The sequence below is a fragment of the Schistocerca piceifrons genome, chromosome 6 (genome assembly GCF_021461385.2).
Source record: "Schistocerca piceifrons isolate TAMUIC-IGC-003096 chromosome 6, iqSchPice1.1, whole genome shotgun sequence".
NCBI lineage: Eukaryota > Metazoa > Arthropoda > Insecta > Orthoptera > Acrididae > Schistocerca > Schistocerca piceifrons.
The window spans coordinates 349,527,270-349,540,931 of NC_060143.1; the positions used below are offsets into that span (position 1 = coordinate 349,527,270).

The window sequence follows — 13,662 nt, forward strand, 5'->3', positions numbered from 1 at the left end:
TACTGTCATGAAAGTCTTCATTCCAGTTTCTTCTTTGTTGGTCTATAGATTCTCCAGCTCCTCTGCAGTTCTTATTTGTTTCCTCTCAGTCTTCCGCTGAATAGATGCTTTCACTACCACACTCAGAGAATGTTTCTTATTATTAACTGGTCCAACCTACACATCCCACAGCCTGTTTCCATCAATCTTCTGCAGCTCCTCTGACTATCATATATTTTCTGTCAACATGCAAGAATCGTGATATGCTGGATAGACAAACATTCTACTATTTCAGGAACATGTTACCAACATTCATTTGGTAATGTATGGTGGTGGTGTGGGAGATTTCAAAAGGAAAATCAAAATGGAAGTACATGAGAAGAAAAGGGAATGAGTGTACCGCTTATTGAAAAACTGAGGAAGTACTAAACATAAACAATCCCTTAGTCATTAATCTTACTTGTAGTAAACAGACACCATGTTTAAAGAATTAACACTCTTTGCAAGATCAGCTATCAGCTTAAAAAATCTACAGTTTGAGAAAAAAAAGCAATACAGTTAAACAGTTCTAAACAATTCAGTTAATCATACATATGTACATAGAGCTTGAAATATTCAAATTTGTGAACAAGTGATTTAAATAAACCGTATTTTCTTTGGTATAAGATTTTCACAATAAAATGCATTGTGCTTAACTGCTCACTCAAATATCACAAATCTTAAAACGACTAGGATGTAAAAGCGAATGTGACATTTTTATTATGATACAAACATAGCATAATTAAGAGAGCTACAACAGCTAACTGTTACTATTATGAAAAGCATCATCTGTATCAGGAAGGAAATTGACATGTTTCAAGGAACCTTTTGGGGAGTTGTCCGTGTTTCCTTTCTGCCATATCAGTTCCAGGCTTTCTTCTGCTTTGCTGCAAAGTAAAATAAAAATCTTCCTTAACAGAAACAATAACTACATTTTATTCTCCACAACTTTTTGTGAGTACGTTCATTTAAAAGTGCCTAAAAAGTATGAGCTGTGAGAGAAAAAAAGAATTGTAGGTTCAATACAGAAAACAGCAGTATTAGGCATGAGAAGTTTCCTGAAATTTATTAATTCATGTTTTGCTGCATCATGTCTTGTTAATCTTAAGGTTTTATTTCTTACTTCCAAGTCCGTTCCTTTTCTTATTGTTATTATTACAGGTACAGTGTTTCATTGCTGCTATGAAATTTGAATTATGTCGAATTTGCTGTTTCTAAATTTCTGATTTAAAAAAAAAGAGACTGAATATTTACGGAAATTTCTTGTTCTACACTCCTGATTTTCTATTTGCAAAATTAATATTCACAACCCACACAGATCATTTTGCAAGAAAGACTGAAGTCAAATTTAGAGAGACTGTTGTAAACAATCATACACATATTACCGTCATTTAGTATATCTTATTTACTTAAAGTTCCATAGGACCGAATTAAGGAGCAAATCTCCAAGATCATGGAACATGACAGTACATGAAATTACAACATAAAAGTAATAAAAGATAAAAATAAAATGTTTATGAACCTGAAAAAAGTCAATCTATTGTTGTTGTTGTTGTTGTTGTTGTGGTCTTCAGTCCTGAGACTGGTTTGATGCAGCTCTCCATGCTACCCTATCCTGTGCAAGCTTCTTCATCTCCCAGTACTTACTGCAACCCACATCCTTCTGAATCTGCTTAGTGTATTCATCTCTTGGTCTCCCTCTATGATTTTTACCCTCCACGCTGCCCTCCAATGCTAAATTTGTGATCCCTTGATGCCTCAGAACATGTCCTACTAACCGGTCCCTTCTTTTTGTCAAGTTGTGCCACATACTCCTCTTCTCCCCAATTCTATTCAATACTTCATCATTAGTTATGTGATCTACCCATCCAATCTTCAGCATTCTTCTGTAGCACCACATTTCGAAAGCTTCTATTCTCTTCTTGTCCAAACTATTTATCGTCCATGTTTCACTTCCATACATGGCTACACTCCATACAAATACTTTCAGAAACGAGTTCCTGACACTTAAATCTATACTTGATGTTAACAAATTTCTCTTCTTCAGAAATGCTTTCCTTGCCATTGCCAGTCTACATTTTATATCTTCTCTACTTCGACCATCATCAGTTATTTTGCTCCCCAAATAGCAAAACTCATTTACTACTTTAAGTGTCTCATTTCCTAATCTAATTCCCTCAGCATCACCCGACTTAATTAGACTACATTCCATTATCCTCGTTTTCCTTTTGTTGATGTTCCTCTTATATCCTCCTTTCAAGACACTGTCCATTCCGTTTAACTGCTCTTCCAAGTCCTTTGCTGTCTCTGATAGAATTACAATGTCATCAGTGAACCTCAAAGTTTTTATTTCTTCTCCATGGATTTTAATACCTACTCCGAATTTTTCTTTTGTTTCCTTTACTGCTTGCTCAATATACAGATTGAATAACATTGGGGAGAGGCTACAACCCTGTCTCACTCCCTTCCCAACCACTGCTTCCCTTTCATGCCCCTCGACTCTTATAACTGCCATCTGGTTTCTGTACAAATTGTAAATAGCCTTTCGCTCCCTGTATTTTACCCGTGCCACCTTTAGAATTTGAAAGAGAGTATTCCAGTCAACATTGTTAAAAGCTTTCTCTAAGTCCACAAATGCTAGAAACGTAGGTTTGCCTTTCCTTAATCTTTCTTCTAAGGTAAGTCGTAAGGTCAGTATTGACTCACGTGTTCCAATATTTCTACGGAATCCAAACTGATCTTCCCCGAGGTCAGCTTCTACCAGTTTTTCCATTTGTCTGTACAGAATTCGCATTAGTATTTTGCAGCTGTGACTTATTAAACTGATAGTTAGGCAATTTTCACATCTGTCAACACCTGCTTTCTTTGGGATTGGAATTATTATATTCTTCTTGAAGTCTGAGGATATTTCTCCTGTCTCATACATCTTGCCCACCAGATGGTAGAGTTTTGTCAGGACTGGCTCTCCCAAGGCCGTCAGTAGTTCTAATGGAATGTTGTCTACTCCCGGGGCCTTGTTTTGACTCAGGTCTTTCAGTGCTCTGTCAAACTCTTCACACAGTATCTTATCTCCCATTTCGTCTTCATCTACATCCTCTTCCATTTCCATAATATTGTCCTCAAGTACATCGACCTTGTATACACCCTCTATATACTCCTTCCCTCTTTCTGCTTTCCCTTCTTTGCTTAGAACTGGGTTTCCATCTGAGCTCTTGATATTTATACAAGTGGCTCTCTTCTCTCCAAAGGTCTCTTTAATTTTCCTGTAGGCCGTATCTATCTTACCCCTAGTGAGATAAGCCTCTACATCCTTACATTTGTCCTCTAGCCATCCCTGCTTAGCCATTTTGCACTTCCTGTCGATCCCATTTTTGAGACGTATGTATTCCTTTTTGCCTGCTACATTTACTGCATTTTTATATTTTCTCCTTTCGTCAATTAAGTTCAATATTTCTTCTGTTACCCAAGGAGTTCTACTAGCCCTCGTCTTTTTACCTACTTGATCCTCTGCTGCCTTCACTACTTCATCCCTCAAAGCTACCCATTCTTCTTCTACTGTACTTCTTTCCCCATTCCTGTCAATTGTTCCCTTATGCTCTCCCTGAAACTCTGTACAACCTCTGGTTCTTTCAGTTTATCCAGGTCCCATCTTCTTAAATTCCCACCTTTTTGCAGTTTCTCCAGTTTTAATCTACAGTTCATAACCAATAGATTGTGGTCAGAGTCGACATCGGCCCCTGGAAATGTCTTACAATTTAAAACCGGGTTCCTAAATCTCTGTCTTACCATTATATAATCTATCTGATACCTTCTAGTATCTCCAGGATTCTTCTATGTATACAACCTTCTTTCATGATTCTTGAATCAAGTGTTTGCTATGATTAAGTTATGCTCTGTGCAAAACTCTACCAGGCGGCTTCCTCTTTCATTTCTTACCCCCAATCCATATTCCCCTACTATGTTTCCTTCTCTCCCTTTTCCTACTCTCGAATTCCAGTCACCCATGACTATTAAATTTTCGTCTCCCTTCACTACCTGAATAATTTCTTTTATCTCATCATACATTTCTTCGTCATCTGCAGAGCTAGTTGGCATATAAACTTGTGCTACTGTAGTAAGAGTGGGCTGTCTATCTTGGCCACAATAATGCGTTCACTATGCTGTTTGTAGTAGCTTACCCGCATTCCTATTTTCCTATTCATTATTAAACCTACTCCTGCATTACCCCTATTTGATTTTGTGTTTATAACCCCGTATTCACCTGACCAAAAGTCTTGTTCCTCCTGCCAACGAACTTCACTAATTCCCACTGTATCTAACTTTAACCTATCCATTTCCCTTTTTAAATTTTCTAATCTACCTGCCCGGTTAAGGGATCTGACATTCCACGCTCCGATCCGTAGAACGCCAGTTTTATTTTTCCTGATAACGACGTCCTCTTGAGTAGTCCCCCGCCCAGAGATCCTAATGGGGGACTATTTTACCTCCAGAATATTTTACCCAAGAGGACGCCATCATCATTTATCCATACAGTAAAGCCCCCGGGAAAAATTACGGGCGTAGTTTCCCCTTGCTTTCAGCCGTTCGCAGTACCAGCACAGCAAGGCCGTTTTGGTTGATGTTGGAAGGCCAGGTCAGTCAATCATCCAGACTGTAGCCCCTGCAACTACTGAAAAGGCTGCTGCCCCTCTTCAGGAACTACACGATTGTCTGGCCTCTCAACAGATAACCCTCCGTTGTGGTTGCACCTACGGTACGGCCATCTGTATCGCTGAGGCACGCAAGCCTCCCCACCAACGGCAAGGTCCATGGTTCATGGGGAAGGAGTCAATCCATAAGTTTTAGTAAACGCAATCAACAATACAAGAATCAGCGTAATTTTTGAATGCGAGTGGTAGCTTATTGAATATGGATGCAGCAGTATACTGCACACCTTTCTGCAAAAGAGTTAAGGAAGTCCGATCGAAATGCAGGTTTGATTTCTGCTGAGTATTAACTGAGTGAAAGCTGCTTATTCTTGGGTTTAAGCTAATGTTGTTAACAAGAAATGACAGTAAAATATATATATATATATATATATATATATATATATATATATATATATATATATATATATATATATATATATATATATAAAACAATGATGATGTGACTTACCAAATGAAAGTGCTGGCAGGTCGACAGACACACAAACAAACACAAACATACACACAAAATTCGAGCTTTCGCAACAAACTGTTGCCTCATCAGGAAAGAGGGAAGGAGAGGGAAAGACGAAAGGATGTGGGTTTTAAGGGAGAGGGTAAGGAGTCATTCCAATCCCGGGAGCGGAAAGACTTACCTTAGGGGGAAAAAAGGACGGGTATACAATTGTTAGCCCCATTTTCGTAATCTTTCACCACAACACCACTCCTTTTAATACATTTACACGTAGTTTTTTCGAAATTTTCACGAATTTCTCCGTCCTTTAATGTGTTTTAGCGGCAACACAACCACCTAACCTTTATGCACATCGTTGTCTACCAACCCAAGTTCACCACAGGATCAACTTAACCAACACTTTTTCGCCTTTTTTCATACCAGATCTCCAGTTGCTTTCTAGTTCACCTTTATCTCTCCCCATATATTTTTATCTTTCATTTTCACTTCAACCTCATGTTACACTTTCCGCCTTCTAATACCATGTCACCCCCACAACGACCCCATTAAGTTTTATTTACATTCCCTCCGCAAACGTGCCCTCGCCCTAGCCAGATTACGCTCCCATATTCTATTTTCTCAGGCTTGTCTGACATTTGGCATTACCCCCCAAAGGCCTCACACTTAAATTTCCCATCTCTGGCTGCAACCCTTCTTTCCATCAGTCCCTATACCAGTTCCAAACTGAACAATCCATTGCCCTCACCCACCTAATCCTTCACCTACACATCAACTCAGCCAACGAACACACCCGTCAACTTCTATCCTTAATAAAAGTCCTCAATCTTTCCTCTCCCACATCCACACCGGCTGTTCAGACCATCCTCCTACAGGCCAACTGCAAATTAGAACAGCATGCCACCCTCCACCTCAAAAAACTATCCAATCTCCTGGTTTCCCACCTCCGGAAAGGCAACTCACTCACCCTTCACAACCTTTCCAGCAAACCTCAACCTCCTCTCATTGCACACAAACCCAGTCTCTCCCATCTACTCAATCTCCCACTTCCCAGCTCTACTCCCTCCAAACCCTCAAAATTCCAATCAACGCAATCTGGAACCACAACACCCTAATTCAGTAGTTAACCTTTCCTCCAAACCTCTCTCCCAATCCGAAACCTCTGTCCTATCCAAAGGCCTCACCTTCAGCCCCACTCCCAGATTCAACCAAACAGCACTCGTCAAAGATTTACTGTCCTACACTCATACTCTCTGCTGGAAGTATCACTTTCCCACGAAGAAAAATGATCCTAATCCTACTCCTAATGATCCAACTCCCCAAGACACTATCCAAATTGAACCCTGCCTGGAACAGTTCCGTCCTCCATCACAGCGGGACCCACCTCCTCTTCCTCAAAATCACCCTCTCCAAACCTTCCAGGAATTTCTGACTTCCAGCCTTGCCTCTCAATCCTTCTTAAAAAACCTTAATCCTACTCCCAACATCATCACTGCTGAAGCCCAAGCTATCCATGATCTGAGGGCTGACTGATCCATCGTCATTCTTCCGGCGGACAAGGGTTCCACGACCGTGGTACTTGATCGTCGGGAGTATGTGGCTGAGGGACTGCGTCAGCTTTCAGACAACACCACATACAAATTTTACCAAGGTAATCCCATTCCTGATGTCCAGGCGGAGCTTCAAGGAATCCTCAGAACCTTAGGCCCCCTACAAAACCTTTCACCTGACTCCATCAACCTCCTGACCCCACCGACACCCCGCACCCCTACCTTCTTCCCAAAATTCATAAACCCAACCATCCCGGCCGCCCCATTGTAGCTGGTTACCAAGCCCCCACAGAGCGTATCTCTGCCTACGTAGATCAACACCTTCAACCCATGACATGCAGTCTCCCATCCTTCATCAAAGACACCAACCACTTTCTTGAACGCCTGGAATCCTTACCCAATCTGTTACCCCCCGGAAACCATCCTTGTAACCATTGATGCCACTTCCTTATACACAAATATTCCGCACGTCCAGGGCCTCGCTGCGATGGGGCACTTCCTTTCACGCCGATCACCTGCCACCCTACCTAAAACCTCTTTCGCCATTACCTTAGCCAGCTTCATCCTGACCCACAACTTCTTCACAATTAAAGGGAACAGCCATGGGTACCAGGATGGCCCCCTCGTACGCCAACCTATTCATGGGTTGCCTAGAGGAAGCCTTCTTGGTTACCCAGGCCCGCCAACCCAAAGTTTGGTACAGATTTATTGATGACATCTTCATGATCTGGACTCACAGTGAAGAAGAACTCCAGAATTTCCTCTCCAACCTCAACTCCTTTGGTTCCATCAGATTCACCTGGTTCTATTCCAAATCCCACGCCACTTTCCTTGACGTTGACCTCCATCTGTCCAATGGCCAGCTTCACATGTCCGTCCACATCAGAACCCACCAACAAGCAACAGTACCTGCATTATGACAGCTGCCACCCATTCCACATCAAACGGTCCCTTCCCTACAGCCTAGGTCTTCGTGGCAAACGAATCTGCTCCAGTCTGGAATCCCTGAACCATTACACCAACAACCTGACAACAGCTTTCGCATCCTGTAACTATCCTCCCGACCTCGTACAGAAGCAAATAACCAGAGCCACTTCCTCATCCCCTCAAACCCAGAACCTCCCACAGAAGAACCACAAAAGTGCCCCACTTGTGACAGGATACTTTCCGGGACTGGACCAGACGCTGAATGTGGCTCTCCAGCAGGGATACGACTTCCTCAAATCCTGCCCTGAAATGAGATCCATCCTTCATGAAATCCTCCCCACTCCACCAAGAGTGTCTTTCCGCCGTCCACCTAACCTTCGTAACCTGTTAGTTCATCCCTATGAAATCCCCAAACCACCTTCCCTACCCTCTGGCTCCTATTCTTGTAACCGTCCCCGGTGTAAAACCTGTCCCATGCACCCTCCCACCACCACCTACTCCAGTCCTGTAACCTGGAAGGTGTACACGATCAAAGGCAGAGCCACGTGTGAAAGCACCCACGTGATTTACCAACTGACCTGCCTACACTGTGATGAATTCTATGTGGGAATGACCAGCAACAAACTGTCCATTCGCATGAATGGACACAGGCAGACAGTGTTTGTTGGTAATGAGGATCACCCTGTGGCTAAACATGCCTTGGTGCATGGCCAGCACATCTTGGCACAGTGTTACACCGTCCGGGTTATCTGGATACTTCCCACCAACACCAACCTATCCGAACTCCGGAGATGGGAACTTGCTCTTCAATATACCCTCTCTTCCCGTTACCCACCAGGCCTCAATCTCCGCTAATTTCAAGTTGCCACCACTCATACCTGTCATTCAACAACATCTTTGCCTCTGCACTTCCGCCTCGACTGATATCTCTGCCCAAACTCTTTATCTTTAAATATGTCTGCTTGTGTCTGTATATGTGTGGATGGATATGTGTGTGTGTGCGAGTGTATACCCGTCCTTTTTTCCTTTTTTTCCCCCCTAAGGTAAGTCTTTCCGCTCCCGGGATTGGAATGACTCCTTACCCTCTCCCTTAAAACCCACATCCTTTCGTCTTTCCCTCTCCTTCCCTCTTTCCTGATGAGGCAACAGTTTGTTGCGAAAGCTTGAATTTTGTGTGCATGTTTGTGTGTCTGTCGACCTGCCAGCACTTTCATTTGGTAAGTCACATTATCTTTGTTTTTAGATATATTTTCCCTACGTGGAATGTTTCCCTCTATTTTATATATATATATATATATATATATATATATATATATGGAAACATTCCAAGTGAGCACATCTTGGCACAGTGTTACACCGTCCGGGTTATCTGGATACTTCCCACTGACACCAACCTATCCGAACTCCGGAGATGGGAACTTGCCCTTCAATATATCCTCTCTTCCCGTTACCCACCAGGCCTCAACCTCCAGTAATTTCAAGTTGCCGCCGCTCATACCTCACCTGTCATTCAATAACATCTTTGCCTCTGTACTTCCGTCTCGACTGACATCTCTACCCAAACTCTTTGCCTTTACATATGTCTGCTTGTGTCTGTGTATGTGCAGATGGATATGTGTGTGTGTGCGCGAGTGTATACCTGTCCTTTTTTCCCCCTAAGGTAAGTCTTTTCGCTCCTGGGATTGGAATGACTCCTTACCCTCTCCCTTAAAACCCACATCCTTTCGTCTTTCTCTCTCCTTCCCTCTTTCCTGACGAAGCAACCATTGGCTGTGAAAGCTAGAATTTTGTGTGTATGTATGTGTTTGTTTGTGTTTCTATCGACCTGCCAGCGCTTTCATATGGTAAGTCACATCATCTTTGTTTTTTGAGAGGCCAAGGTCAAAATACCCAAACTCATGAACAGGGATCAACAAGAGATTTGTGAACTTACACCACTTATTGCCCGAACCGCCCATTTCTGAGCCAAAAATATCCTTTTAGAATGGGAAGAGTTACCCCAAAATATAATACCATACGACATAAGGAAATGGAAATAAGCAAAGTAGACTAATGCAACACAATTTGTCACCAAAAAATTTGAGGAATGTGGATGTATGGAAATACCACAAAGTTCTCCTGAAAAGACTGTAAACAACCTAGCTTGTTATTATGTAAATTGAAGGTGGAGGGGGACAGAAAGGAAAGGAAAGGAACTGATGATGTCAACTGTATCAGGACTTCATGCAGAATCAGCAACAATGAGTGAAAATGTATGCAAGACTGGGACTTGAACCCAGGATCTCCTGCTTACTAGGCAGCTGCATTAACCACTGCGCCACCAGAACACAGTGCTAATTTCAAATGTGCGGACTATCTCAGTATGCTCCTCAGCTGACTCACATTCTCACCTAGCACCACCACTTACCCACAGTCCCCGTCCAAGTCCTCCATGCTCATTAATTTCAGATTCCACTGGAGGTCGGTCTTAATGTGCATTACACTGATGATTGTTGATTCATAGCACAATTGTATGAACATGTGGTGTCTGTTCTTTTGGAAAATCTGAAAGAACAGATATCACCATGGGGGAGGAAGGAATAAAAAGGAAAGCTGTGTTGGGACTTTATGCAGAATCAGCGGTGACGAGTGAAATGCACGCTGGACTGGGACTCAAGTCCAGGATCTCCTGCGAATTAGGCAGTTGCCTTAGCCACTGAGCCACCAGGGTGGCCACTCATTCCCCAGAAAGTTTTGATGCAGCGAATATCATTATTTCCTTCCTTTTCCTTTCCTTTCTCCTCCTTCCACCTTCAATTTGCATAATATGTATCATAGTTGCAGATACCATGTGATGTCTGTTCTTTCAGAGATGTCAGAAAGTACAGACATCACACATTCAAATCGATGGATCAAATACACTCCTGGAAATGGAAAAAAGAACACATTGACACCGGTGTGTCAGACCCACCATACTTGCTCCGGACACTGCGAGAGGGCTGTACAAGCAATGATCACACGCACGGCACAGCGGACACACCAGGAACCGCGGTGTTGGCCGTCGAATGGCGCTAGCTGCGGAGCATTTGTGCACCGCCGCCGTCAGTGTCAGACAGTTTGCCGTGGCATACGGAGCTCCATCGCAGTCTTTAACACTGGTAGCATGCCGCGACAGCGTGGACGTGAACCGTATGTGCAGTTGACGGACTTTGAGCGAGGGCGTATAGTGGGCATGCGGGAGGCCGGGTGGACGTACCGCCGAATTGCTCAACACGTGGGGCGTGAGGTCTCCACAGTACATCGATGTTGTCGCAAGTGGTCGGCGGAAGGTGCACGTGCCCGTCGACCTGGGACCGGACCGCAGCGACGCACGGATGCACGCCAAGACCGTAGGATCCTACGCAGTGCCGTAGGGGACCGCACCGCCACTTCCCAGTAAATTAGGGACACTGTTGCTCCTGGGGTATCGGCGAGGACCATTCGCAACTGTCTCCATGAAGCTGGGCTACGGTCCCGCACACCGTTAGGCCGTCTTCCGCTCACGCCCCAACATCGTGCAGCCCGCCTCCAGTGGTGTCGCGACAGGCGTGAATGGAGGGACGAATGGAGACGTGTCGTCTTCAGCGATGAGAGTCGCTTCTGCCTTGGTGCCAATGATGGTCGTATGCGTGTTTGGCGCCGTGCAGGTGAGCGCCACAATCAGGACTGCATACGACCGAGGCACACAGGGCCAACACCCGGCATCATGGTGTGGGGAGCGATCTCCTACACTGGCCGTACACCACTGGTGATCGTCGAGGGGACACTGAATAGTGCACGGTACATCCAAACCGTCATCGAACCCATCGTTCTACCATTCCTAGACCGGCAAGGGAACTTGCTGTTCCAACAGGACAATGCACGTCCGCATGTATCCCGTGCCACCCAACGTGCTCTAGAAGGTGTAAGTCAACTACCCTGGCCATCAAGATCTCCGGATCTGTCCCCCATTGAGCATGTTTGGGACTGGATGAAGCGTCGTCTCACGCGGTCTGCACGTCCAGTACGAATGCTGGTCCAACTGAGGGGCCAGGTGGAAATGGCATGGCAAGCCGTTCCACAGGACTACATCCAGCATCTCTACGATCGTCTCCATGGGAGAATAGCAGCCTGCATTGCTGCGAAAGGTGGATATACACTGTACTAGTGCCGACATTGTGCATGCTCTGTTGCCTGTGTCTATGTGCCTGTGGTTCTGTCAGTGTGATCATGTGATGTATCTGACCCCAGGAATGTGTCAATAAAGTTTCCCCTTCCTGGGACAATGAATTCACGGTGTTCTTATTTCAATTTCCAGGAGTGTATTACTGTTATCATCACTAGTCAAAAGCCACTAAAAATTTTATCTTATACGTGTCTACTGTTACCTACACAAAAAGAACTACTAAATCTCTCACCTTTTTTCAAACTGCAGCTGGCTGATGATAGTTTCCTTTTGTTGCAGCAATGTACGTAATCTCATTAACTCACGTTGATAATCTTGCTTCATTTGTGTAACTCCTTCTTGCTGCTGCCTTATACGTTGTTCAACGTGGTCAAGTTCCTGCCATGCTCCTTTTTGGACTGACTGTAAATATATTTTTAATAAACAAGGTTTACAATTTTTAGTTCACTGTACTAAATGGTGTATCTGATTACAAAATTTTTCACAATGGCATCCCCAAATAAAATATGCTCAATTCTCTTGTCACATCAAATCTGGATAAAAGATCAAGCTATTGATGATTGCCTCCTCAGATGCTAGCAAATAGTTTAAAATGGTAAGAGAAATGGGCATGTTAAATCTGAAAATTCTTTCACTACAATAAATGGTATGTTTTGAGGATTCCATCTTGTTATTTATCACTCATAAATATGAGGCTTAAAATGGAACTGTTGGTATTTGAGATATTTTCTCATTTAGAACTGCTAAGTTTTTTGTTTCACAAAAAGTAAAGCAATATAAAAACCTCTTATAAGTTGAACGTGAAAAACATCTTAAAAAACAACCAGTACTGTAAAAGACAGACAGAAACATGAACAACCAAATGTGCTGTTAAGGTATATGTTTTTGTAGTAACAGTTTTGTGGTTCTGATGCCCATAATCCCAATATGCAAGTGTTTTTATCCCACAATACTTAGTTTTCAGAGAAAATGAATAAATAAATAGAAACCCACTGGTGACACCATAAAATTACAGGAACATGTACTGAAAATAGAGAACAGCCAGGATATGTGGTTTCCCCTTTTAAAGCATCTGCCAGTGGAGTTTGACGAGATCTCCACGATTTAGTCAACAAACCTATGATAAACTGTACTGTGCTTATTTGGAGCTTCTGTTGCCTGCCCTACCTGGTTAGTTCCAGGCCATGCACAAGTTCTACCTGGAATGACGCAGGGTGTGTGGGAAAAAAGCTACTGCAAAAGCAGCTGGGTATCTGCTTGACATACCTATAATGCGACCACAGAGACAAGTAATTTCTGAAGTTTCATCCAGGTACTAAGGACAGGAGAAAATTTCACTTACCAGCAAGGAGACAGAAGCAAACAAAAGATGACCCCCCCCCCCCCACACACACACACACAATGGACAGTCAGGCTGCAGTGCTGGTACAATGTAGCTTGATGGGTCAATGTAGCTGGAAGCTCAGCAACATTTCTAGTCTTATATGTGAGCCTACTGAACAGTTAACATCTCAAATATATGAAGAGTTTCTATTTTCAGTCCTTCCATTAGTTAAATGACAATAACATATAGTTTTGGAACCACAGGTTCCATCAATCAGTAGGAGAGGTTATTATTCAAGCAAAAATTACAAAATCCATCATTTTTAATTTATCTCTACATCTGCCACTAACTGCAGTTTTAATTTGCAAATTTTTGTTGTTGTAAGAATAATGTGGCTAATACTGTGGTCAGAGTATGAAAACAACTGGGCAATTGACTTGACCAGTTATCAAAGGAATTGAAGATTAGCAAGATGATTTCTTTGATTTTCTTCATACTTGGAG

At 43.1% G+C, this 13,662-nt stretch overlaps 1 protein-coding gene across 1 annotated transcript in view; it reads right to left on the bottom strand.

The window, feature by feature from the left end:
* Nucleotides 1-738: 738 nt before the first annotated feature.
* LOC124802578 (centrosomal protein of 89 kDa-like) overlaps nt 739-13,662 on the bottom strand; it is a 111,785-nt gene continuing 98,861 nt past the window's right edge. Inside the window, exons 10-11 of the mRNA XM_047263449.1 lie at nt 12,068-12,237; nt 739-905 (exon numbers count right to left, since the gene is read on the bottom strand). Coding sequence (XP_047119405.1) covers nt 779-905; nt 12,068-12,237 — 297 coding nt within the window. The 3' untranslated portion in view covers nt 739-778. The remainder of the gene's footprint in view (nt 906-12,067; nt 12,238-13,662) is intronic.